This window comes from Gymnoscopelus microlampas (assembly GCF_963454915.1).
Source record: "Gymnoscopelus microlampas genome assembly, chromosome: 8".
In the NCBI taxonomy this organism is placed as follows: domain Eukaryota; kingdom Metazoa; phylum Chordata; class Actinopteri; order Myctophiformes; family Myctophidae; genus Gymnoscopelus; species Gymnoscopelus microlampas.
Window position 1 is genome coordinate 4,828,602 of NC_139945.1, and position 27,863 is coordinate 4,856,464.

At 42.8% G+C, this 27,863-nt stretch overlaps 2 protein-coding genes across 2 annotated transcripts in view; both read right to left on the minus strand.

Annotated features, from left to right (window-relative positions):
- LOC311050089 (extracellular calcium-sensing receptor-like) overlaps positions 1-16,869 on the minus strand; it is a gene marked incomplete at both ends in the record, with an annotated part of 39,262 nt that extends 22,393 nt beyond the window's left edge. Inside the window, one exon of the mRNA XM_084064055.1 lies at positions 16,606-16,869. Coding sequence (XP_083920181.1) covers positions 16,606-16,869 — 264 coding nt within the window. The remainder of the gene's footprint in view (positions 1-16,605) is intronic.
- triap1 (TP53 regulated inhibitor of apoptosis 1) overlaps positions 1-27,863 on the minus strand; it is a 311,612-nt gene that overhangs the window by 27,970 nt on the left and 255,779 nt on the right. The window lies entirely within an intron of this gene.

A 27,863-nucleotide genomic window follows, 5' to 3' on the forward strand; every position in this document is an offset into this window, starting at 1 on the left:
CTCTCTCTCTCTCTCTCTCTCTCTCTCTCTCTCTCTCTCTCTCTCTCTACATATAGTTGTTTGTAATTGTGATGCCATGTATTGATGTGTTAATATTGCAGTACATGGCATGCTATGTTGATGAATTAAATATATAGGACCACAATGGAAACAAGTCACCAGGACCTTTTTTTTTTGTATATCATCTGTTTAACCTAAATGTTTTACTGTACCTCCTTGCTGTTGACATTTCTGTCTAATAAAGTATTCAAGCAATCAAAACCAACTAACGACGTTATCAGCAATCAAATATATCCATATATATTATTTTTATAAAATAGAACGTGTATTATCATTGCATTTCTTCTCCTACGTCTTGGTGGCATCGCGACCCATGATGGACTTCTTAGTGTTTCTCTCAGGTTTCAAAAGCATTATATAACACTTGGGTGCAAACAGCGCCACCAAGAGGCCAAAACTAGACGCTAAAATAGCAAACACCTCCACTACATCCGCATATTTGCCCGGAGAGCTGATATACGCCGGGACGAAGGCTATCCACACGGCACAGAAGATCAACATGCTGAAAGTGATCAACTTGGCTTCGTTGAAGCTGTCTGGAAGATTCCTTGCCATGAACGCTAGGATGAAACTAAGGAGCGCCAGTAAAGCAATATAACCTAGTAACACGGCAAAACCAACTGTTGATCCCACCTCACACTCATAGACTATCTTATCACTGTGGTATTGTGTGTTTTTATGTGGAGTTGGTGAGGCAGACATAAGCCAGGCTGTGCAGATTATTGCCTGGATGGCAGTAAGAGCCAGAACTGTTCCTCTTTGCTGCATAGCACCAAACCACTTCATGATGCCTGCACCCCCAGGCTTGGAGGCCTTGAACACAGCCAGCACCACCATAGTCTTTACCAGGATACACGAGACGCACAGCACAAAGCTGATCCCGAACGCTGCGTGCCTCAGCTGACAAGTCCACAGTCTGGGATGTCCGATGAACAGAAGTGAGCACAAGAAACACAGTTTCAGTGACAGCAAAAGTTGGAAGCTGAGTTCCGAGTTGTTGGCGCGTACCATGGGTGTGTCTCGATGATAGCCGAAGATTCCCAGGACAATGGCGCAGCAAAGTGTGCCCAGCAACGAGATGGTCATCAGGGAGATACCCAGGGTCTCATGGTAGGAGAGGAATTCCACACTCTTAGGGACACAGTGGTCACGCTGGGGACTGGACCAGAAGTCCTCTGGACAACTGGTGCACTCTGTAGAGTCTAACAAAGACACAGTGGCCCTCATTTATCAACGCGGTGCAGCCCAAATAATGGGCGTATGGCGTTTTCACCACACTTTTCGGCATTTATCAATATATCCTGACGTGGGCTTTATCCTACGGTACGCTGAGATCTCACGTCTGGTCGAGACCAGTTGTTGACGTTGGCTGCGCCCGTTTATTCCATTCTAGACCTGCGGAGCACCATTGTCTGACTGTCTGACAAGCATCTGGACACATAATCCACTCCTAAATGTGTATATCTACACTAATAAATAATCGCTGTGAAAATATATAATTTTATAAAGTAATTTAAGCAAACTGCTTTAACAGTCATTCAGATAAGATTGTAGATTTGTCTGTATTGAAAATAGCAGATCTACAAGCTCACAAGCCAGCGTTGCATTGCGATGCGTTGTGAGCTTGTAGATCTGCTATTTTCAAAAATATACGAGCGCTTTTGCGCCGGGACTCCCGGCCACCTTTTCATGGACAGTGAGGTCTACAAACTTACAGTAGCTCTTGTCCTATGTTATGGAGTTATGTCATAGAGAGTTGTGTAGGCTACACAACCTGGCTGGGTGAAGGATATAAACCCGACGCTCCAATATTAACGTGGCGGCACGGAATCACTGCATTCCGCCCGAGTCTCATGTACCGCTACGCTACGGAAAGACGAAGTTGGGCGGGCTTATGTGTGTGTGTGTGTGTGTGTGTGTGTGTGTGTGTGTGTGTGTGTGTGTGTGTGTGTGTGTGTGTGTGTGTGTGTGTGTGTGTGTGTGTGTGTGTGTGTGTGTGTGTGTGTGTGTGTGTGTGTGTGAGTGAGTGAGTGAGTGAGTGAGTGAGAGAGAGAGAGAGAGAGAGAGAGAGAGAGAGAGAGAGAGAGAGAGAGAGAGAGAGAGAGAGAGAGAGAGAGAGAGAGAGAGAGAGAGAGAGAGAGAGAGAGAGAGAGCGAGCGAGCGAGAGAGAGAGAGGCGTGTGCGTGTGCGTGTGTGCAGCAGAGCATGTGAGCGGAGCGACGCGATTTTGACGTGAGCGCGGAGCTGGTTATAAAAAGGTTGGAGCGCTACTCAGAGCGAGGACCGCCTCCCGCTCCAGGCCGCCCTCGCGGGGGCCGTGCACCGAATGTTTGAGCATGCCCGGTCGCACGGACTCAGAGACACACAGACATCCGCAGTGCACAGCGCACCGAGATTTCATTAGAATTTCTACTTTCTTTTTCCTTTCTTTTTTTTTACTGTTGAGCGACCCGGTTTGAGCGGAGCGTGGAGCGAGATTTGCGCAAATCAACGTGAGCGAGGAGCGACGGGGAGCGGAGCGCGGGGGGAGTCGACGTGAGCGAATAGCGAGCGTGAAACCGGCCCCCTGGAGCGCCGAGCGGCATTTCCACCCGCTCCGCTCCGCTCACGTGCTCTGGTGTGCAGGCGAGGCGAGCGGGGCAAACTGTTTCTTATTGGCTTTTCATGTCTTTGGTCGTATTCTGGTTCGTCTTCATGTCGTAAAATCGGGGCGTTTTTGAGAATATTTAAGGGCGTGTTATTGAAATGACGCTCGGTTTCAGCCGTCACATTTATCAACGCTGGGACCAAGTGTACGCTCGGATCAGCTGTGTAGGATGCGTTGATAAATTGACTTCGCCGTTGGTGTACGGCCGAATATATGGAAAAATATATGGCGGTTTATACGCTGCGTTGATAAATGAGGGCCAGTGTGTGTGTGTGTGTGTGTGTGTGTGTGTGTGTGTGTGTGTGTGTGTGTGTGTGTGTGTGTGTGTGTATGTATGTATGTATGTATGTATGTACGTACGTACATATATATATATATATATATATATACGACGACGGTGGGGGGGGGGTCCTACCAGAATTAGCATGCAGAATTGTGGGTGGGGTCGGTGGGGTTATAAGCCACAACTTCCAATCAAATGTAGTTTTTTTTGCACATGCTCAGAAGTAGTTGGGGTGGTGGGCTGGGAGGGGTGAGAGGGTTTTCTGCACACGCTCAGTAGGACTGAAATGGAGGTGTGTGAGGTCCTTGCTGGCAGACACCACAGGGGGTACTTGCATATGAATGGCTCAGAGAGGTGTGCCTTTACCTGGGTATGTGCGAGATATGTAACCTGACTCCGCCAGATGGAAGAAGCTTGCGTCACATTTGTTTCACAGGCTACTTCCATCTGGGACCTCAGTATCACGATGAAGGGGCGGTCCCTTTTTTTCCAAGCTACTTGGCAAGTGATTGGATGATCCTGCCCCTAGCAGCCGCTGATTGGTTCGCACACGCAGCGGTGCGGGCAGCTCTACTCTCTGAGTGAATCCAGATGGATGCTGGATTTTCGGTTGAGAACCGCAGATGTAAACCAACCGGTCTCGTTGCTGATCTGTCCGTCAGAACAGGCGATGCAGTCGAAGCAGCAGACAGGTTCTCCTTTCCTTCTGGCCACACGGGTCCCAGGGGAACAGCTCTCACTGCACACTGACTCAGGAGGCTGCAATAACAATGATACCTGCACGTTAATTATAGTCATGAGACTCAGGAGGCTACAATAACAATGATACCTCTACGTTAATTATAATCATGTAATTAATAATCATTTTAAAATGTATCAAATTATAAATAATGAATGAAACCAGCCAGGTTCCATGAGAACAGCTGGACAGCAAAATAACAACAATAAATGTCAGTTTAAACCATAGATCTGCATCGTTACATTAACCACTTGAACCCTAGAATCCGTGTTCTGCTGCAACATTCGCAGAAATAGTTGATATGCAAGCTCGCCACGTGTCGCAGCGCTAGCTCACTTTGCCTCTACACCGGCAAAGAGGTTTGGTGTAGAGGGGAAAAAAAAGCGAACCAAATACAGAGCCAAAGGTAAAGTTTACTATGTGGTTAAATGTCTGAAAACAAACATTGACATGAATCCAACAAATTAATAGAAAAAAATCATGATTAAACAAAGAAACAAAAACATTAATTTAATTGACACAACACTGATGACAGTGCTGTCAAACAAGTCTTTGAAGCTATCTATGAAATACCCCCCCCCCCCCCCCCCCCCCGAAGTTGTGAGGCACCAATAAGGAACCAGTATGCACACATGGGCGGGGTTTATCACCAGAGGCATTTTTCTGAATCCGACCCTTGGAAATGCAGGTTCCACAGAGAGAGTCCAGACTAATATCTAGACAGTGATATTAGTCTGGCCACCATATTAGTCTTTGCCCATATAAGGAGATCTCTGTACCTGTCAATCCTTGTCCCTTGTATGGCCATATATGGGGATTCCTGATGTCATCAGTATGTGCTCATATATGGGCATGATCCCTTTTGGGCCCATTTATGGAGCTGACTGGCGGTTTATTTATGGTTATGTTGTCATAGTGACTTGGCCATGGTTTGTTTATGGCTGAGTCAGAATGATGTCAGAGGTCTGCCCGCCTGTACGCCCTCCCATTAGTGGTGGGTCGTTTATGTTCGATTTATTCATAAGAACTAGTTCTTTACCGTTAACGTGAACGAATCCATTCACATCCTGAAACTGTTAAATTCACGATTTGGTTCGTGCACCCCCTCCCCGTACACAGGACGGGAGGGCGGGCTTTTCCCGCGACAGACAAACAGCGGTGCGGTTGTGTTGTTTTTCAGTAGACAATAGCACTATTGAACGGATCATTTGAACAAATCATTTGAGCGGATCATTGCCGTGAACGTGAACGTCAATTTTAATATAGGATATGTAGTGGGGGTCCCTGCTTCAACTCTCTGTCAGCTAAGGGGTCCTTTGTCGTTGAAGACCCGTGGTCCAAACTAAATCACACTCTCAGTCTCATCATGAGCTCCAGAACATTTCTTTTTGCTAAAAAAAACCTTGGTGGATTCAAAGTTCCAGAAGATCATATCTTCGTCCAGGACGATTTCTGCGTTGCCAGAGGCGGAAATCCTGACTCCGCCCACATTCCGGAGCTTGATGCTTCCGTCAGGAAGCCACACCCAGTTCATGACATCATAGATTGGTAGAGGGTCGCCGTTCTCATCAAATGATACATGATCACCAGCTGACGTGGTGAAGCTGACTTTCTCCAGGTAATGCACGAGCTGGAAACATTATGGACATGAGATGATAATAAAACATATATAATAATAGTGTATACAATATACACTTTAAAGAGTACTTTTCCTTTATTTTTCCTAAAAGAAAATCCTAAATTTTCTCCAGCACCGAGCAATGGATGAACAGCAATTCCCTTAAATTAAATCAAGATAAAACTGAAACGACGGGACGCGGGATAACCCCACATTTGCAACTACTTTCACCTGCGCACTTCACCGGGTATGGAATAGTTATAAAAAATCTGAGTTTCGGACCCGAACAGTACCAAGAGCTGTCGGACCTCGACCCGTATAGAACCGTGACATACCAGAACCGAACCCGTACATAACCCGATAATAGCCGAACGCAAAATTGTTTGCCAACATCAGTACTAAATTGTCCAGCTTAATAAGACTTGTTTCATACTTTCTTACCTAAATGAAGCCTCCATGGTTGTGATGTATAATCCCAGTCAATGCTCATTGGGCAGTTTATAAATACAAAATAAATCTACGTTATTTAGATGTGTGTGATCCTTCTTCATTGCCAACTATGATCCACGTTCATTTCTGTTATTTAACATTATAATCGTGTTTGGAGTTTCCATTGTGCTTTGCAGAGCATACCGGTAACAACACGCTATGACAACTTGACTGTTTTACCATTTTGAACCATTGGGGGAAGCGTCCGGGCTACTTCCGTGTTGCAAAGCAGTGACATCACTGCCGAATCCTTGGTATCTTTATCCTAGCCTTTCAACGCGTGTGTTGATCAGCACTGTCAATACGCGGCGCGCTGTAGCCTTTCACGCTCGCGGTAGTGAAACACTAAACAGGATTATTATTTCATGTCGACATTCAAGTACAACTATCAAAAGATGTAACTCAGGTAAAGTAATGCATCACTCTGCAAGTTTAACTAAAGTTTTCCACCTGTCCAAAGTCGTTTCTGATACAGACAGAGCCTTGGGTCAAGATGATCATCAAGGCTAATACAGACAAAGATTTTTTAATCATCCTATCCTTGTTAATATATCGCCATTTAGGTCAATGATATAACAGTATGTAGTGATATGATATAAATCGGGGGGGCCACTCGGGTATTAATGGAACCGCACATTTCACAGTCGGAGCCCCGAGACCCGAGACAAACTGTAACAGTTCCGACCCAGACCCAGAGTCACTTCTCTGTGACCCAGGGGGAAAGCGCCCTCTAGTGGCAGTGAGGTAACACTTCGGTTCTCTATGCGCACTGTGGACAGTTCATAAACCTGCCTACCAGTGACATCATCGATGGGTATGGGTTAGGTCCACACAATGAAAACAAGTCCCCATGACTTTTTTTGTGTTATCCTTTTAGCCCAAGTGTTTTATTGTACCTATGTTCTGTTTACATTTTGACTAATGAAGTATGCAATCAATCAATCAATCAATCAATCAATCATTCAATCAATCAACCAATCAATCAATCAGAAACTACAGCCTTTCACTTCCTGGAAAATTAGCTGAAATAGAAGTGATTGTTCTTGCATTAATTTAAAAATAAATTGTTTGAAATGACTGCCTACCGATGATGTCACTGGTAGGCAGGTTTCTGAACTGTCCACAGCAGACCTCTGAGATCAGACCTTGCTCTCCAAAGCATCAGTTATGCACCCCAAAGCCTCAGTTTTTGCAGCTTTGTCATTTTCCCTCCCCGTTGTGTCACTATAAGACCCCTACAGGCCCTCGAGCCTACATGAATAATCCACCTGCCACGGTTGCACGGTGGTCAGGCCGGCACAGCTTTGCCCAGGGAAGGGCCCTCGTCCCGGGGCGCACTGCAGCATGTCGTGCAGGGCGTGGGCCAGGGCGTACACGGCCTTGTAGACGTTGTACTCGGCCCTGAGGTCAGACACGTCCAACAGGGCCGTCCCGCATGCACCCAGGTCCTCTAGTCCGGTGCACACCCTTCCTCCACCTCCACCATCCACCCAGCCTGACGGGACGGGGGCAAACCTACACCCAAACGTGTACTCCCAAAACTGCCTCACCTGAAAGGAGAAACAACACCATATAAGCATGAATAAAATACAGTGTTACAGTAATTTCCTTTCCTACTAAACAGTGTCAGCTCCAAAGTTCCCAAGAAACTACAGTATGTGTAAAACTCTGCTGCCCGCCTGCTCACCAGAACCCGATCCAGGGACCACATCACCCCAGTCCTCCATGACCTTCATTGGCTCCCAGTCAAACACACACAATACATTTCAAAATACTGATCACCACCTACAAGACCCTCAGCAACCTGGCTCCCCTCTACCTCTCTGACCTCCTCCAACGCCACGCCCCCTTCCGTTCCATCAGGTTTGGGTGATGCCAACCTCCTGGATGTCCTCAAGGCTAACGCTGCGTTCACACTGGCAGATTCTGTACAAAGATACAGGCTAACATTGTTCTTCAATGGAAGACAGCACATGAAGATACAATAAAGAAGCTCCTGGGAGCCTGGTGTCATCGTTTTAGGTCTCGCAACATACAACATGCACCCTCGCTCAGGTGACCCAGCCGGGGTTGATCAAGCCCCGACTTACGTCCCAGTAGCTACCCACGGTCAGTCCTCTTAGGGAAAGACAGGGCCACTCAGTCCTCTTCTCCGGAACTACTCTGCCGGGACTTGGGGAGAGGAGAGGCTCTGGCACGTGGAGGGACTAGGCTCTGTGGGTGGCCTCCTGGCCGGGCTCCTCCTTCGTCTCAACAGGTCCAGGACCTGAGCGTTGTACCAGACTCCCCCCATTCCAAACATTTCCTACTGGCGTGATGGTTTCTTGGGCCGTGGTGGTACTACAGGCTCCACTTGCGGCTTGCTTGAATGGACCTCCTAAAGGCCTCACCGTGGATTTGTAGGGCTTCTACAAAGATACATCCAACATTTTAGGCTGCTACAAAATCTACAACAGCTACAAAGCTACAAATAAGTTGAGCTGGCTTCAACTTCAGCTACAAAGATACAAATAAGTTGAGCTGGCTTCAACTTCAGCTACAAAGCTACAAATAAGTTGAGCTGGCTTCAACTTCAGCTACAAAAATACAAATATGCTGTGTAGCTTTGTATCTTTTGTATCTGCCAGTGTGAATGCAGCATAAGAAATGAACCTGGGGTGACAGCAGGGCCTTCTCAGTTGCAGCTCCCTCCATTTGGAACTCACTCCCAGCTCACACAAAGCCGCCCTCCCCACCCTTGACCTCCCTCAAAACCCACCTCTTCAGACTCACTTTGCCCACCTAATTCTAATCCCCCTTTTTGCCTTTTAATTTCAATGTTTTCTATGATTAGCTTTTAGCCTTTTGACAAGTTTTCTGTTTTCTTTCTTTTTTCTTTCTTCGTTTTGTAAAGCATCTCTTAAACAGTAAATGAAAACAAACATAATCACTATGTTATTTTCATGGCTGTTGTCAGGGTCCTCATCATCAGGCTGGAGTTTCAAAAAGAAGTCCTTGAGTCCCGGGATCTCCGCGCGACGGATAGCGATCCCCAGGGTGCCTGTCAGGTACGGCATGAATTCAGGAGTATGGAAGCCGGGATACGCGGCCCAGGAGACACTGGCCATCCACTGTAGTCCTGTCAGGTTCTGCCTTATTACCTGTTGAGTTCAACACAGTACACTATAGTTCTACTGTAGTCCTGTCAGGTTCTGCCTTATTGTCTCTGCCAGGCCGTAAGACATGGCGAGAGAGTATGCTTTGCACCCTGTCCGTCCGTCCGTCCGTCTGTGGACAGCTAATCTCTGGCACCGTTGGCTTGATTGCAGCGAAACTGTGCACACACACACACACACACACACACACACACACACACACACACACACACACACACACACACACACACACACACACACACACACTCCCTGTGCACACTTCAGAACCTCTGGCCCACATTTTTCACATGGGCCTGTTATAGCGCCACCAGGAGGCCACTTTTTGCTAAACACATGTTTTGACAGTACTCCTACATATCTTGTCCAAACGTCACGCAAATCGGTACACAGTATCTCTATAGTTATTAAACAAAACAAGTGTTTCAGATTTTTCATATTCCATCCGGATTGGCTAAAAAAGTTTGTGACTACCTTTTTTCACTAACGAAAACCAAATAAAAAACTAAATGAAAACGAGGCTACAATGACAAAAACTAGGACTAAATATACTGCTAAATATACTAAAATGCGATCCAGTAGAACTAAGACAAGTCATTGTATGCTTGGCTACACACAGGTGTCGCACTCCAAAAATCGGCTAGGTGTTAAAATACCTCATCCATCATCTTCTTCATGTGTGCTCCCAGTTCGAACACAGCCACCACTCTGGCTGTAGAAGTCTTCATGACAGAGACGATCCTCTGCAGCTCTGCTGGGTCACTGTCTAAGGGCAGCACTTCTATGTAGGCCAGACAGGCCACACCAGACCGCTCCAGGTCAGACTGGAAAGGTAGAACAACCAGGGTTAGAACCTTTATGTAGGCCAGACAGGCCACACCAGACCGCATGCAGGTCACATTGAGAAGGTAAAACAACCAGGGTTAATTTAGTCAACTAAAACTATGACGAAAAATGTTGGTCGATACCTTTTTTCACTGACGAAAACTAAATAAAAAGTAAGCTATGATGACTAAAACTATGGCTATAAATGTACTGACAATTTTGAAGGAAAAAAAATTGAAGACTAGACTAAAATGTTAGGGAGGGACTAGTGGAGAAGAGATCCAGTAGAACTAAGACAAGTCATTTTACACTGAAACATAGTCGACTACTCTCTGTGTCAATGGTTTCTAATAGCATGCTAACTTTCCAGTAAGAGAAAGGCTGTAGTTTCTATTAGGTTGGAATCCCTCATCGATGATGTCACTGGTAGGCAGGTCCACAGCCCTCCTCTGAGACACAGAGTGAGTAGACAAAAATGATGCCTTAAGGTCATTACACACCGGCGATTATGCGAATATATGCAAAATTCGGACTCGGCCCGAATAAATAAAAGACGCTTTTTCGCTCCGCGAAACTGATGTGGAAGCTTGCATTGACTTTATAAGGTTTCTTAAAAAAAAACATAGTATTCGCATGAAAAAAACGCCCCCATTGTGTAAGGACCTTAAGTCTTTTTTTCTTCTTTTTTTTCCCTCCACATTTTAATATCCATCGTGTAAAATTATGTGTTGCCGTACCTTTAAGGATCTGGCAGCGCTGCGTCCCTCAGCATCATCACTGACCACCAGTCCCACCCAGGTCCATCCAAACCTCTTCATGATGTGCTGCATGGCTCTGACCTGATGGTTAAAGAATGACCTGATGGTTAAAGAATGACCTGATGGTTAAAGAATTCCCTGATGGTTAAATAATGGCCTTTATGGTTAAAGAATGACCTGATGGTTAAAGAATGACCTGATGGTATTAACACATCACCCGTCAAGGTATTAAACATCGTTTGTTACCCCCGTGCCAGCGTAATTACTAATCCGATGATATTTGAAACGGCGTGGAAGCGACATTGTGCACAAAAAATGAATTTAAAAAATAGTCCCCGTGGTTAGGCGGAGGGATCTGTGTATTCAGAGGAACGACAACATTCCAACCGCGATCCGCCATTTTGGGGCTTTGGCCCGCTGAAAACGGTGGTTTTCAATGCAAAAAACAGCAACTGAGTTAGAGGTCTTTTTCTGAAAATCCCATAGCCAGGGCGGATGGATGTGACGTTTTTTGGAATGATGTCACATCCACATACTTCATCTCTGACGATCGATCATCCCAGAGCTGTCTTTCGGTGCCTAAAACAGCCGCTGCTGCGCAGCACAAAGGCGGAGGAGACTCAGAGAAGGGAGGCAGCGACTGGCCTCCTGACCCCGGCCTCACCTGCTGAAAATCAGTCTCACAAGAGGCCCACGGGTGGGGCTAGGGCCCCCCTTCGCCGGCGGGGAGCATCCCGCTCTTCTTCGACCAGAACCAGCTCCGGGAGGGACGGCCCGGTTCGGCCGGGCCCAGATTTGTTTGCTTTGTTTGCATCCAGAGAGAACATGAAGTGCTCTTGGTTCTTCTCGGTAGGAAACAAGGACATCTCCATGGGGGATGCCTTGACACACGAGTGGCCGAACATACTACTGTATGCTTTTCCGCCTCTGGAGCTGATCCCTCCGAGTTGGAGAGAGTCAGACTCCAGGGCCTGATAGTACTGTTAGTAGCCCCGGCGTGGGGCGTGTGGAGGTCAGAAATCTCTCCCCGCCTTTACGGCAAGCCGTGGCCCCTCCCTCCGTTCAGAGACCTGCTGAGACAGGGAGGGAACGAGGTGTTCCACGAGAACCCACAGGAACTAGACCTGTGGGTCTGGCCCGTGAAACGACGAGCCTGAGCTCGCAGGGGTTGCCTCCTGATGTGGTAGCAACCATTCAGGGGGCTAGGGCTGTCTCCACAAGACTACAGTATGACGTCAGGTGGGACATGTTTGTGGCTTGGTGCTCAGAACAGTCACCATCAGTGGTGGCTTTCCAGGCGCCTGTGGGCAGCATCCTGATTTTCCTGCAAGATAGGTTGAATCAGGACTTAGCTTTTTCCACCATCAAGGTGTACCTGGCAGCCATTTCCAATTGTCACGAGTCTCAAAACGGTCTTCCTGGTGGCCTTGTGTACAGCCAAACGAGTTGGTGACATACAGGCACTTTCGGTGAGCCCAGAGTGCATGTGGTTTTCAGACGACGGCAAGAGGGTTTTACTGAAACCCAACTTGGCATTTGTGTCGACTGGTGTGGTGGCTAGGGCTCCAGTTGAGCTGGGGGCCTTCCACCCTCCACCGTTCACGTCAGTGGATGACAAGAGGTTGCACTGTCTCTGTCCAGTAAGGGCGTTGAAGCGTTACTGTCAGATGACGGCAGCCAGCCGTGGGTCGTCTCCTTTTGCTGGTCTGGCCAGAGGAAGGCGGTGGCTAAACCGATCTTGGCCAAATGGATCGTGGAGGCGATCAGGTTGGCCTATGAGAGTAGTGGCTCTGTAGTACAAAGGTATCACATTACTCAGCCTCCCTGGGAAAGTTTACGCCAAGGTACTGGAAAGGAGGGTCCGGTCGAACCTCAGATCCAAGAGGAGCAATGTGGATTCCGTCCTGGTCGTGGAACAACTGACCAACTCTTTACTCTGGCAGGGATCCTGGAGAGGGCCTGGGAGTATGCATATCCGGTCTACATGTGTTTTGTGGATTTGGAGAAGGCATATGACAGAGTCCCCCGGGAGGTTCTGTGGGAGGGGCTGCGAGAATATAGGGTGAGGGGGACCTTGTTGAGGGCCATCCAATCTCAGTACGGCAAAAGCGAGAGTTGCGTACGTGTGCTCGGTAGTAAATCGGATTATTTTCCGGTGGGGGTTGGCCTCCGCCAGGGCTGCGCCTTGTCACCTATCCTGTTTGTGATATTCATGGACAGAATCTCAAGGCGAAGTTGTGGCGGAGAAGGTATACGGTTCTGTGAGCTAAGGGTTGCGTCACTGCTTTTTGCAGATGATGTGGTCCTGATGGCACCATCGGTACGAGACCTTCAGCTCTCTAGATCGGTTCGCGGTCGAGTGTGTGGCAGCTGGGATGAGGATCAGCATCTCCAAATCTGAGGCCATGGCTCTCAGCAGGAAACCGATGGATTGTGCAGTCCGGGTAGGGAATGAGACTTTGCCCCAGGTGAAAGAGTCACGAGTGAGGGGAGGACGGAGCAGGAGATCAGCCGGAGAATCGGAGCAGCAGGAGCGGTATTGCAGTCGCTGTACCGCACTGTGGTGACGAAAAGAGAGCTGAGCCAGAAGGCAAAGCTCTCGGTCTACCTAGAAATCTTCGCTCCTACTCTGACCTATGGTCATGAAGTGTGGGTCATGACCGAAAGAATAAGGTTGCGGGCACAAGCGGACAAAATGTGTGTCTGTTGCCCCCGTGACCCACCGCCGGATAAGCGGTAAGATGGATAGATGGATGGATGGACATGTAGAGTGGTGCTGTTGGGTGGTCCTATACGAGGTGTGTATGATGACCTGTGGAGTGATGCTGTTGGGTGGTCCTATACGAGGTGTGTATGATGACCTGTAGAGTGGTGCTGTTGGGTGGTCCTATACGTGGTGTGTATGATGACCTGAGGAGTGATGCTGTTGGGTGGGCCTATATGAGGTGTTGTATGATGACCTCTAGATGGTGCTGTTGGGTGGGCCTATATGAGGTGTTGTATGATGACCTCTAGATGATGCTGTTGGGTGGTGTACCTGCCAATCAAATGAATATTTTTGAGGGACCTGGTAATGCCTGTGTACCAAGATGTGCAGGCATAGTCAAAATGACCAAAATTGGACCAGTGTAGATTGTCTTTCTTTGATTCCTGCTATTTTCCCCCCTTTCACAATCACAACAACAACAACAAAAAATATTTCACCCACCGTTTTACACCTGCAAACCTGTAGACTGGAGGAGCCAGCCCTATCGAAGGTCTTGAAGGGCGGATCCAAAGCCTTGCACTCTGTACCAGCGCCGCTTCCTATTGCTTCACCAATCTATGTCCCCGCCTCCCCTCCCCTTTTTAAACATAACATAAAATATGTTTCTACAAACACAGACGCTATCAAAATGTAACTCGATATTGTAAATGACTTACATACCTGACAGAATCACTGTTGGGCTGTCAGTTTATTTTTGGAAGATTTTTGGAAGATTTCCCTACGGTATTTTCAATAGAAAAAATATATACTTCCGTGACCCATGCAGAGGTAGCTGCGTCAGGACTTCAGTACACACAGTCAGATCAGATCTCCTACATTTAACAATGGATAAGGAAGAAAAAGGTCTAATCATTCTGTTCGGGCACCGTGCAAACAGAGACCATCAGCTCCTGTAATGAGAGGCCATAATGCAATACCCATTACACCCACTAGTGGGTCATGTTCGTCAATTGTGCGGAACATCTACTATGTTTAACTAGCACATGTTTATGTATTTTCTTTTTACCACAGATAAAAATAAAGGAGATCTTCTTTGTTCTTCCACTGACTATTAGAATTAACACCTTTCAGGGGGCAGGCATGCAATACAGCAACATGGACTAGTTAGTGTTCAATCTGTTCATTAGTACCTGGAAGTTAACACAGTGCTACAACATGGACAAGTTTGTGTGCATTATACCTGGAAGGCGTCATTCGGGATGGTTCTGAAGAAGGAAGGGAACTGCTGACGATCAGTCAGACACGAACAGGTGGCAAAATAACTGACCTGACAAATGTACAAAATATTATATTCATTTATTAAAATAACTGACCATCTAAATGTATGTAATATATTCATTTATTAACTGACTGACCATCAAAATGTACAAAATACGATGTAATACTTCCATTTATTAAAATTACTGACCTGCAAAATACAAAATATATCGTCACTGTCAGGCAGAAACCTCATATCTAAATATTTTTTATGTTTTTTTGTAAATGAATGCTCTACTTGATTATACAAGAGTGTCGCACACAAGTAGTGAAAATAGCAGATCTACAAGCTCACGTTGTGACCTTATAGATCGGCTATTTTCGCTATTATAAAACCTTTTTTTTAAATAATAATCAAAAAGGAACAGTTTTGGACGTACAAGATTTCCACCCAACATTGACGATACAGTATGTACGTAATATGTTCAATTATTAAAATATCTGACCAACGAAATATGCAAAACAAAATATGTGCCATTAAAAAAACATGCCAATCGACAAGCTTGTGGCTTCACTATTAAACATGAAAAATTAAAATAAGAAAATAATTGAAAGTATATAAAAGTGGTTAAAGGATGACTTCACCACTTTTCAACATATCTTCATATAATAGGTCCTCACTAATGCTCATGATAAAATGATACCATTTTTTTCTACTTGGTCTGTGTCTCATAGGAGGGCTGTGGACAGTCCAGAAACCCGTCTACCAGTGACATCATCGTTAGGCAGGACTTTTTTTTCCCAAAAAGATTACAATTTTTTAATTCAGATTTTTATTAAGGCGAGAACAATGGGATCTATTATTGCATTTCAACTTTCCAGGAATACAAAGCCTGCAGTTTCTATTAGCTTGGATTCCCCATCGATGATGTCACTGGTAGACGGATTTCTGAACTGTCTACAGCCCTCCTCTGAGACACAGACTGATTAGAAAAAAATTGTACCATTTTATCATGAGCATTAGTGAGGACCTATTATATGAAGATATGTTGAAAAGTGGTGAAGTCGTCCTTTAAGTCTGTGTGTAGGTTTTTTTGTATTATAAATATGAACCAATGAAAAGTGTTAACAAGAGCTTGTGACTAAATAATACATTGGATCCATTATTTTTCCATTTCAGAGAATAGTACAGGCTGACACAAAATTTGCTCCTCATTGACTTACATTGTACGGTAAGACAGCTCTCAAAGTCACTCTTTAAGCACGTAAACAAACACGAACAGTGTTTATTTAAATAGTTCTAACACGAACAAAGCTTCAGACAATATAGAACATCACCAAACCCAGTAGTTTTTTTTTTAAATAAAAATATTAACTTCCTGCTGATTTTACTATTTGAAGATCCGGATCCGGATCCGTGAATCCAGTCCAGGGTTTCTTCTTAATAAAATAGCAAAATCAACAGGAAGTTAACATTTTCATTTAAAAAAAAAAACGGTACTGGGTTTGGTGATGTTCTATATTGTCTGAATCAACTTTGTTTGTGTTCATTTATGTGCTAAAAGAGTGCCTTTGAGAGCTGTTTTACCGTTACCGTTACTGTTTTACTGCTGACTGGGGGGCGGCCATAGCTGAGTGGTTAGTGAGCCTGCCTAGGGAGCCAGAGGCCCTGGTTGCCCCAGGTTCGATTCCAGGCCAGGTCAACATATGTGTCGATGAAATGAAATTTGTCCCTGAGCAAGACTCTTATCTTAACCCCTAATTGCTCACAGGTTCTCATTGGAAACAAGACCGCAAGGACTTTCATGAACGACCTGTTAAAAGGAATTATCCTCATCCTTACAATGTAAGTCAATGAGGAGCATATTTTGAATGATCAATTTCTAATCAATGGAGCAATTATTTTTGATTTCTTGTCCACCTTTGGAGTTACATCATGGCAAGGTAACTACACAACCCAAACCTCTACCAAAGTGGTCTTGCCCTTTAATAAGTATAAATACTTGGTACAGACCTAGTATACTTGACATGTATGTATAAAGTATACATATATAAGTACCGATTACTTACCAGAGGTACTTGGTACAGACCAAGTATATTTGACAGGGCGATGGACTGCGTCGACGACTCCGGGCCCACAACTCCCACCACCGGAGGAGAGCCGTCACAGTTTTCGTCCAATCGGACGCGCTCCTCCCTGCCGCTGACCAATGAGACGGCGGCTCTGTAGCCCACGCCCAGAACAATGCAGCAGGTGTCGTAGAGGCGGTACCCCAGCGTCACGTTCGGCAGGAGGGCGGGGTCTCTGTTGATCTCGTCCACGGCGAACGCCATGACCTGCGACCGTCTGAAACCTAGGACGTCAAATCTACACATAATTACTAATTAATATTACGAATTACTCATTACATACACTGTGACCTGCGACTGTCTGAAACTTAGGACGTCAAAACTATACCCAAGACAAAAATAAAAAATCACACCCAGTGTGAAGTGGGCGGTGTGTGGTCATCACAACATGACTCACTTAAAAAAAGGTGACTTTTTTTAAGTCCATACTGCTATTCATAGGGCTGCACATGTGTCATGTGTTTCGCTAGCCAATCACAGTCCTGAATTTGCAAAGTCAGCCAATCACATTACAGCTAGTGGTGATGACACTAGCTGTAATGTGATTGGCTGACTTTGCAAAAGTATAGATTTGCATTGACTGTGGAAGGGTTAGCGTTGTAGACTGCGTTGTAGACTATTGGCCAATCATGGTGCAGGATTGGTCAGTGTCCAAACCTCACTTATAGGGGGCGGTTACACCGCCCCAAAAATCACACCCAGTGTGAAGTGGGCGGTGTGGTCACAGTGGTCATCACAGTGGGTGATTCACTTAAAAAAAAACATAAATGTGTTTTTTTTAAAGGTAGGGTAAGTGATTTGCTTTGGTTAAAATAAGTGTTAAATAGCTCTATATTCTGATAGTACTCATTGCTATAGAGTGTTTGTTCAGTATTAGGAGTCTCCTTGTCTCTCCAGCTCTTTATTAAACAGAAAATGCATTTTCGTTTCAGTTTCAGTTTCATTTCCAACTTCATCCAACCAGGACAGAGAACTCAACCAGGATATAGATTAAACAAGTGAAATTGGAAGTGATGACAATAAGAAATGAGCAGGCAAAATTGGAACTGGAACACTATACAAATTAAGCTTAAAAATGGGTACTTTCTCCTGATTGGCTGAGATTTTGACACCTACTGAAAAATATATTTTCTGTTTATTAAAGAGCTGGAGAGACGGGGAGACATCTGTTACTGAAAAAACACTCCATAGCAATGATTACTATCAGAATATAGTATTTAAACCTTTTAACAAAATACTTTTTATTTTAAACAAAAAATATCACTTACCCTACCTTTAAGTGCACATACCTATTTATAGGACTTGACATGTGTCATGTGTTTCACTAGCCAATCAGTCCTGAATAGAGTCAACCAGTGTACAATGGTGGCCAATCACGGTGCAGGGTTAGGGGGGTACAATGGTGGCCAATCACAGCGCAGGGTTGGGGGGGTGCAATGGGTGGGGGTCCAAACCTCACATATAGGGGTGGTTGCACCGCCCAAAAAAGAAAGACATGCCAGTGTAACGCCCGGGATTCGAACCATGTCGTCCATGTGGAAAGCCAACATCTTATCCACTAGCCTAAATGGGAATTGCCCGTTGGCCAGAGGAGATATTAGGGCGGATATTAGGTCATCAGGCAGAGGCTCTGAGCCACTACTGCTACGCCATCTCCGGTTTACTTCCTGTATCTGTGTGACGTAGGTGGTCTACAAGCCACACAATCTTCCCAACATTCTAACACTAAAAGATTATTTTTTCAGATTGACAAATCAGGAGAAAATCTACTTTATACAATAATTAATACAAGGCCATACCATACAATATAGAGCTATTTGACCCTGTTACTGAACAAACACTAGTAATGATTACTATCACAATATAGAGCTATTTAACACTGTTACTGCACAAACACTCTACGGCAATGATTACAATATAGAGCTATTTAACACTGTTACTGAACAAACACTCTATAGCAATGATTACTATCACAACATAGAACTATTTAACAATGTTACTGAACAAACGCTCTATAGCAATGATTACTATCACACTATAGAGCTATTTAACACTGTTACTGAACAAACACTCTATAGCAATGATTACTATCAAAATATAGAGCTATTTAACCCTGTTACTGAACAAACACTAGTAATGATTACTATCACAATATAGAGCTATTTAACGCCGTTACTGAACAAACACTCTAGCAATGATTACTATCACAATATAGAGCTATTTAACACTGTTACTGAACAAACACTCTATAGCAATGATTATTATCACAATATAGAGCTATTTAACACTGTTACTGAACAAACACTCTATAGCAATGATTACTATCACAATATAGAGCTATTTAACACTGTTACTGAACAAACACTCTATAGCAATGATTACTATCACACTATAGAGCTATTTAACACTGTTACTGCACAAACACTCTATAGCAATGATTACTGTCACAATATAGAGCTATTTAACACTGTTACTGAACAAACACTCTATAGCAATGATTACTATCACAATATAGAGCTATTTAACAATGTTACTGAACAAACACTCTATAGCAATGATTACTATCACACTATAGAGCTATTTAACACTGTTACTGCACAAACACTCTATAGCAATGATTACTATCACAATATAGAGCTATTTAACACTGTTACAGCACAAACACTCTATAGCAGGGGTGGGCAACTTTGAGTGTGGAAATATAGTGGCCCTCTCTATCATCAGTCCAGGGGGCCACATTGCATACTGTTGCTGTCGGGCAGAAACCTCTTATCTCCATATTTTAACTATTTTTTTGTAAATTAATGCCGTACTTCGTCATTCTAGTTTGTCACACAAAAGTTGCAAAAATAGCCGATCTACAAGCTCAAAACGTGTCGCACCCGACGTGTTTTGTGCTTGTAGATCTGCTATATTTGCTATTGGAATTGGAATCTTGAATTTTTTTTTGGTATTTTTGAATTGGAATCCTGCAATGTAACATTTGTATTTATTTTCAACATTTGTTCAAACGCCTAACTCTGACTGGGGAGGGAGTCTGGGAGATAAGTGGGTTATTGCTCTGAGTGTAATGATCATCACATCCTGAAAGAAAATAGTTCTAAAGAAAAAGAGGAAAAAAGAGGGAAAAGAAAGGTCTTATGCACACCTGATCAGCTCAGAGACGGCTGCGTAGGCAGGGATCAGATGTCTAGAACACATTAAAATGACCTGGACTCTGTCTACACTTGCACAATTTAGGCCTAAATAAAGTTGTCCTTATCGTGCAAGTGTAGATGGTGTGCAGGTCATTTTATTGTGTTAAAGAAGAAGACTCAAAATAAAAGGTTGTTATGTATATGGACAATGAAAATCTGTTGGACATATTTCATTTTGATTTGATGTCATAATTACACTTAATATGATTGATATGGCACACTGACCCCTGCTCTATAGCAATGATGACTATCACAATACAGAAGCAAGATTTTAACCAAAAAACCTTTGGCTATTCAAAAATAGCACATATACAAGCTCGTAGCTCTGCTATTTCTTTTGAAAATGTTTTGAAAATGTGTGCAAATCTTTCAATATATATATATATATATATATATATATATATATATATATATATATATATATATATATATATATATATATATATATATATATATATATATATATATATATATTGAAAGATTTGCACACATTTTCAAAACATTTTCAATATATATATATATATATATATATATATATATATATATATATATATATATATATATATATATATATATATATATATATATATATATATATATATATATTTATCTTTGTCACATATATTCAATATATATTTCATTTGATATAACATTTTTAACTTAAATCTTTGCTTCTGGGGATTCTACAAGTGTCTATCTTGTTGCTCTATCAGTGATTCTCAAACTTATATGTACCACCCAAAGTTATATGTATTTGGCCGTGGACCCCCATCTCAAAATATGTTGTTCCAGGGACTCCCAGAAGCAAATATTTCAGCTACAAATGTTCGCTTTAAGAAAAAATATATTCTAAGATTTGCACACATTTTCCCAATTTGTGATTTCGCCAAAAAAAGTAGCAGATCTACAAGCTCACAGTGTGGTACTCGGTGCTGCGCTGTGAGCTTGTATATCTGCTATTTTTGAACAGCCGAAGAAATCTAAAATGACAGAGATGTGTTCCCGGATTGAATGGGTCAAGTTGTGCTGGCTGATAGCTCACCCGTAGCAGATTGGTTCCTCTGGCTTGGAGGTGAAGCTCAGTTCAGGATAGAATGGAACCATATGGATGGGAAACAAACCGCCCAGGACCAAGTCACCTGCCTTCACATGACAATCAACAAGGTTATAATTATATCACCTATATATTGATGATAATGCAAGGCAAGGCAGTTGTATTTTGTAAAGCACACTTCAACAAGAAGGCAATTCAATGGGCTTTACACAGAACATCAAGCAAAGGAGACACAATTATAACATGACATTAGGACGCATTAAGACAAAATAAGTAAAAATGTACAGATAGTTAAAGTGCAGAAGAGAAAAGAAAAGAGAAAAAGGAAAAGTAGCTCTATCAAAGACAAAGGTTGCAGTTCTCTGGTAGTTTGTTCCAGATATGTGGAACATAAAAAGTAAAATGCTGCTTCCCCACGTTTATTTTTGGTTGCAGGAACAGAAAGCAGATCCTTTCCCAGACCACCTGAGAGATCTGGATGGTTCATGATATGGTACAAGATCAGAAATGTATTTTGGCCCTAAACCACTTAAATCTTTATAGACTGTAAACAGTAGTATTTTGAAATCAATTATTTGACACACAGAGAGCCAGTTGTTTTCAGAAAAGGACAGACGGGGGGACAGACAGGGACAGAGCAAAGAGAAAAACAGAAAAAAAACACGTCAAAGATTAGTCAAGACATTTCATGCATATACCTAAAACACACATACATAACATACCTTGTGAAATCTGTTGACTCCAAACTGGGCCTGTATGTCACAGGAAGACCAAGCTAAGAAGGACAAAACACAGAAGAATCATAGCTCTGACATTTTTCATTTGGGTTTCCATTATGACTGTATTTATCGAGTTCAGTTTCGTTTCAATGTCATTTTTGTAGTGAGTTTATATGTTTAAAACAGGTAGTGAGTTTATATGTCGGCTATGTTTTCCCAGCATGTTTTCCCAGCACGGTCGCCCCAGAATACCCCACATGTACAATGACTACAAATGAAAAATTATCAAACTCGAGATATGTAATGAATTAACCACTTACGCTCCATTTCAAATAGTGAAAATAGCCGATATCTCACAATCTCACAATAATAGTAGGCTATTAAAAGACTTGGACAAAATAATAATACAAAATCAACTAACATGCCCTCTTTAAAAATGTGTTACATTTAAATTAAATAAAAAACCAAATGAGAAATGCTGAACATGAATACCTTGCACATCAGAGAATGAACATAACAACATGCATGTCAGGAACAGGTGTGTGTTTGGAAGCGTCTTCATGTCCCTGACCCCGTCCTCCCCTCTCCTAAACGCTTTGTCCAGCGGTGGGGTTTTATGCTGTGATATGCACGTGTCCACAGAGCTATCCTCTGTGCCACCCTCATATGGCATTACGTCATGTGGTGGACAGTACTGTAACTAGGAGTACATTTACTGGAGTATTGTACTTAAGTATATGCATAAGTCATTTTATGTACTCGTAATTTTACTCATGTACATTTTGAATTCAGTACATTTTGAATTCAGGACTTTTGTTTGTAACAAAGTACTTCCACATTGCAGTATTAAAGGAGCCTTTTCTTTTCTATCTCGAGATTTCAATCTCGTCTAGCGAGACTTCTGTTTTTTTTTTTACATTGTTCTGTCACTATGAACGTCAGATCTAAAAAAATAAATAAAATAAAAAGCTATTAAAATACACAATTTAGACCTTAGATTTGCAGCGGTTGGAGCCAACGAGAGGGAATACAGATGTGCCACTTCAAAACTTCACATGTCCTGCCATCGCCAAGACAGTACATTTTAAGGGGATTCCCAGGGCAATAAGAGGGACAAAGAAGGGCATTTAAAATGATGAATTATTTTGATGATCACTGCTTTTATGATGCTAATTAATTTGAGCAACTCTTCAAATCACCTTTCGCCTCATAATGAGTCTGACACCTTCTCAACACACATTCTTTTGTTCTCATGCATATGGGTGTCTGTTGAAGGGAAAAACGGGGGGGTTTAGTGACAACTTCTTTTCAGGGTCAAAACAGTGCAATTTTAAGGGCAGAACAGGGAGGAAAACATGCCTTTTCAGGCCACTTTCAGGGAAAGAACAGTAACGTGTGAAGTTTTGAAGTGGCACATCTGTAGGTGGCCCCTATCACCATGCCTCTCACCATGTCCCTCACCCCTCTACGATGGGTTAAAAAACAAAAAATCTTGAAAAAGTGTTGGAAAAAAAAGAAGGAAAAATCTTCATGTAACTGCGCCTCACTAAAGCTCGTTATAATATGTTACCATTTCTGTCTACTCACTCTGTATCTCAGAGGAGGGCTGTGGACAGTTCAGAAACCTGCCTGCAGTGACATCATCGGTAGGCAGGTTTGGTCCAAGCCCCCAGAACCCAGTGGTTGCATTGAAGCGCATTGGACATGCTGGCCATTCATAGGTACTGCAGCTGGGGCCACTGTACATGAACGAGCGAAAACGACAAATTTTCGACGAAAGTTTTGACCAATGGGCGCGACTCACGAGCTTGCGCACGGGGTTGCGCACCGAGGTGACGCAAAACGTCGCAGAAGCCCCAAATAGGCCTCGCCAATCACATTTCCCAACCTGGAAGAAGGGGTGATTTCGGCCCATGCGCTGGGTGAGAAATTCAATGCAAGTGGATGGGAGGGGATATCCGGTGCCCTCTCTATTATTTTTAACTCTATGGTTTGGTCATTTCAAACAAGATTTCAATTGTTATATTTTTTAATTTTGTATGAATGTGAGAACAATGGCTTCCATTATAGCATGCTAAACGTTCCAGGAATTGAAAGCCTGCAGTTTATATTAGCTTTAATTCCCTGTTGATGATTTATCGAGACTTTTAAATCTCGCCTTAAAGGTAGGGTAAGTGATATTTTTTGGTATTTCTTGTTTTGTTTTGTTAAAGTAAAGTACTATATTCTGATAGTAATCATTGCTACAAAGCGTTTGTTCGGTCACAGGGGTCTCTCCAGCTCTTTAGTAAACAGAATATACACTCCATAGCAATGAGTACTATCAGAATATAGAGCTATTTAACACTTATTTTAACCAAAGTAAATCACTTACCCTACCTTTAAGTCCCACCTTTACACCTTGGCTTTCGATAGCGTTTGAAAGTTGCTATGGTCTGTTTTTGTTTCACTGTCTGCTGGCGCTTTTGCGTCTTGTATTTTCAGTGATGTGTCTCTCCTTTTGTTGTTTATATTGTTTCTTATTTTGCTGTATGTTTTTGCTGTTGTTTTTTTGTGTTTTAGCTTACCCAGTGTATCTGTTTTTTTATTTCTGTACATCACTTTGGAAACCTTAAGTTGTAAAATGCGCTATATAAATAAAGCGTATTAGATTGGATTGGATTTATAGATAGCTGCCGACTTGGAAATGTGAGAATATGGGTTACAGACACACCCGATCGTAAAGATAAGATTACCAACATGTGTCTAATGGTCAACAAACATGATAGACACCAAGTTTGCCCTCACTGTTACTCTCCACTGTACAAATAAAGGCAGACAAGCCCCCAAAATATCTTTAAAATAAATATTGCACTATTTGAAATATAGTGAAAATAGCAGATCTACTGTACAATCTCACAACATGCCCACGGTGCGACATATAGTGAGCTTGTAGATCTGCTATTTTCACTATTTTTGTGGCGGGGGAGGGGGTGTTCTGCATTTCAATACAGCAATGCACTGCTATTTTAAAAAAAAAGCCTTTTGAATACTTTGAGTATATACTTTGTGGGATTAAGCGTCTGTTTAATAAAGGTATTTTACACTTCTGACAATCTCCCCAAATAAACAATTAAAATCAGAGTGTCTGTGTGATTAAGTGAGTCATTGAAGCGTGTGTTGTTTAATTAAGTGTTATTGTTATTGTTTCAACCTTGTGCTGTTTAAACATCCTCTAAGGACTGAGTTGATTAAAAAACATGTTCATTAAAGAACCACGTTAATAAAATAATAAAAATAAAAAAAGATGTTTGTGTCACTGCCTGTACAGATGATATCACTCACTTTAGGTCTGTAACCCTTAGTGTACAAATGGAACCAAATGGACCCTTATAGGTGTGTAACTCTGAGTGCCTTTCAAACCTTTTGAACCTTAAACCTTTCAAATATTTCAAACCTTTCAAACCTTTAGAACCTCAAACCTTTCAAACCTTTCAACCTTTCGTACCGAGCAAACAACTTCTTAAAGGAAGCCCAGCCAAACTGCTCCTGGAGCTACAGAGGAGGAGGGGATGTGATGTATACATGCATGCATGTATCGTAACAAACAGTTCAGTGCCCAAAAGCCGGGATCGAACCCACGACCCACGGCTCAACAACCCCCTGGCGCCAATGAGAGCTAGTTCACGCAGGGGAGCGAGGTAGGCCAGATATGGGGACGCTACAATGTGTGTATGTGTGTGTGTGTGTGTGGGTGGGTGGGTGTGTGTGTGTGTACAAATACATGCATATTTGGATGGATGGATGGATGGAGTCAGTGACATCCACAGCCAGAATACTAGAGGGAGCGTAAAAAACGATCTGGTACCACCCACCCATAAAACAAACATGGGTAAATTCTCCTTCTACAGCACTGCCACCCAGGTGGGGAATGCCCTGACCCCATCCCTTTAAAAATGTAGTTTGCGGGATTCCTTTAAAACAACCACGAAAATGCATCTTTCAGGAGGCCAAAGGGGGAGGTAGTTATCACTTCTCCCTTAGACAGACGACCCCCCCCCCTCTTTTCTTTACCCCCATTCCCTCACCCCCCCTTTTCCCTCTACTCTGTACATATATTGTTTTTTATATTGTGATGATATTGAATGTTTGGTGCTAATTTATATATTAATGAAGTGAATACCGAGGAACCCAATGGAAACAAGACCGCAAGGACGTTTTTGGTGTTATCCTTTTAGACAAAGTGTTGACTGTACTCGTGCTGTTTTTACATTTCTGTCTAATAAAATATTCAATCATCAATCAATGTATGCATGCATGCATGTATGTATGTATGTGTGTGTGTGTGTATGTATGTATGTATGTATGTATGTATGTATGTATGTATGTATGTATGTATGTATGTATGTATGTATGTATGTATGTATGCATATCTCACCTGCATGTATGTCTCCAGAGCGACCCACGCGTGCCAGTCGTTGAGCTTCCTCCCTCCCTCAACGTAGGACTCGATCCTCTCCCTCCGGTAATCCCTTCTCCTTGGTAATGTCAGGGTGGGCCTGTACGGTGCACATTTTGTTTGATTATTGTTGTGCATTATTATTATTATATTTCATTCACCACACAGAAGAAACATGACAACAAGGTTAGAAGTGATTAGTGCTGCAACAATTGATTATTTTCTTAGTGCAAGAATAGTGAAAATAGCCTGTCTGCAAGCTCACAGATCTTAGTATTTGCCTAATGACATGCACCAAATAGGGATTGATTATTAATCAATAGTGTTATTAAATGATCGCTTATTGAGGATTATTACTGTACTGTCTACCTGTATGTATTTTGTTGCAATGTTGTTTGTCTCAGACCAAGGACCACAATGAAAATAAGTCGCAAGACTTTTATGTGTCTGTATCCTTGACGTTTCTACCATGAACATGATGTAACATGTGTTTTTTCCTGTCTAATAAAATCAAATCAAATCAAAGCCGATTCCCCCTAACTCCCATTTAGCTTTTTCCGTCTCATAAATAACTCCTTCTGGAATCCAAATTAGTCTAAGCCCAGGCTAGCTAGCTGCTTAGCAGAAATGGGAGATTCACAAATACATCATCACCAACACTGCATCACAATTGGTCGAATACCCTTCCGGTCTGAAGAGCATGATTGATTGATTGATTGATTGAATACTTTATTTAGAAAAGACATGGAAACAGTACATGGAAGTACACTCTGGAACTTTACTCTGGAATACACACATACTTATTGCCAACTCCTCATCTTCACTCAGTAACTTTAAACATAAACTGAGGGCCAGCCTGATGAATCAAGCCTCTCCACTTGCTTCTACCATTATAACGTAGCTTTCTGCATACACAACCACACACACTGACACACACATGTGCAGACACGTGCACACACACACACACACACACACACACACACACACACACACACACACACACACACACACACACACACACACACACACACAAGGAATTTGTTGTTTGTCATGTTTATGTTTGATTATTATTATTTGATTATATTATTAGTTTAACTTGATTATTATGTTTAACTACTTGTTTATTATTTTTGATTGTCAATCAGCTTACAGGTTACTGGTATGAAAAACAAGGAATACGTACAATAGACAGTTCGAGGAGGGGGGGGGGGGGGGGGTAGGTTAAGACTTTGACAGGGGCCCGTTTGGATTTGCAGCCTCCTGAAGGTGTTTTTGTAGGGCAGTTTTGAAAGTGAGTAGGGTTTTACGCGACGCGTTGTGAGCTTGTAGATCTGCTATTTTCAAACATTTTAGTACTTTTACTTTTGGTACTTTAAGTACATGTTGATATCAATACTTTTGTACTTTTACTCAGGTGCATTTTGAATTCCAGACTTTTACTTGTAATGGATCGTACTTCTACATTGCAGTATTGATACTTTTACTTAAGTAAAACATTTGAGAACTTTTTCCACCACTGCCTACGGGCCTTGCGGTCGGATGTAAACAGCCAGGTCCTCCTCTGCTGGGATGGGTCCCCTCCGGAGGTAGAGGAGGTAGGAGCATGGGTGCATGGTAACAGAGAACCGAGACACAGCCCCAGTGGTGGAAAAAGTACTAAAATGTTGTACTTAAGTAAAAGTATCAACACTGCAATGTAGAAATACTCCATTACAAGTAAAAGTCCGGAATTCAAAATTGACTTGAGTAACAGTACAAACATATTGGCATAAAATTGTACTTAAAGTACC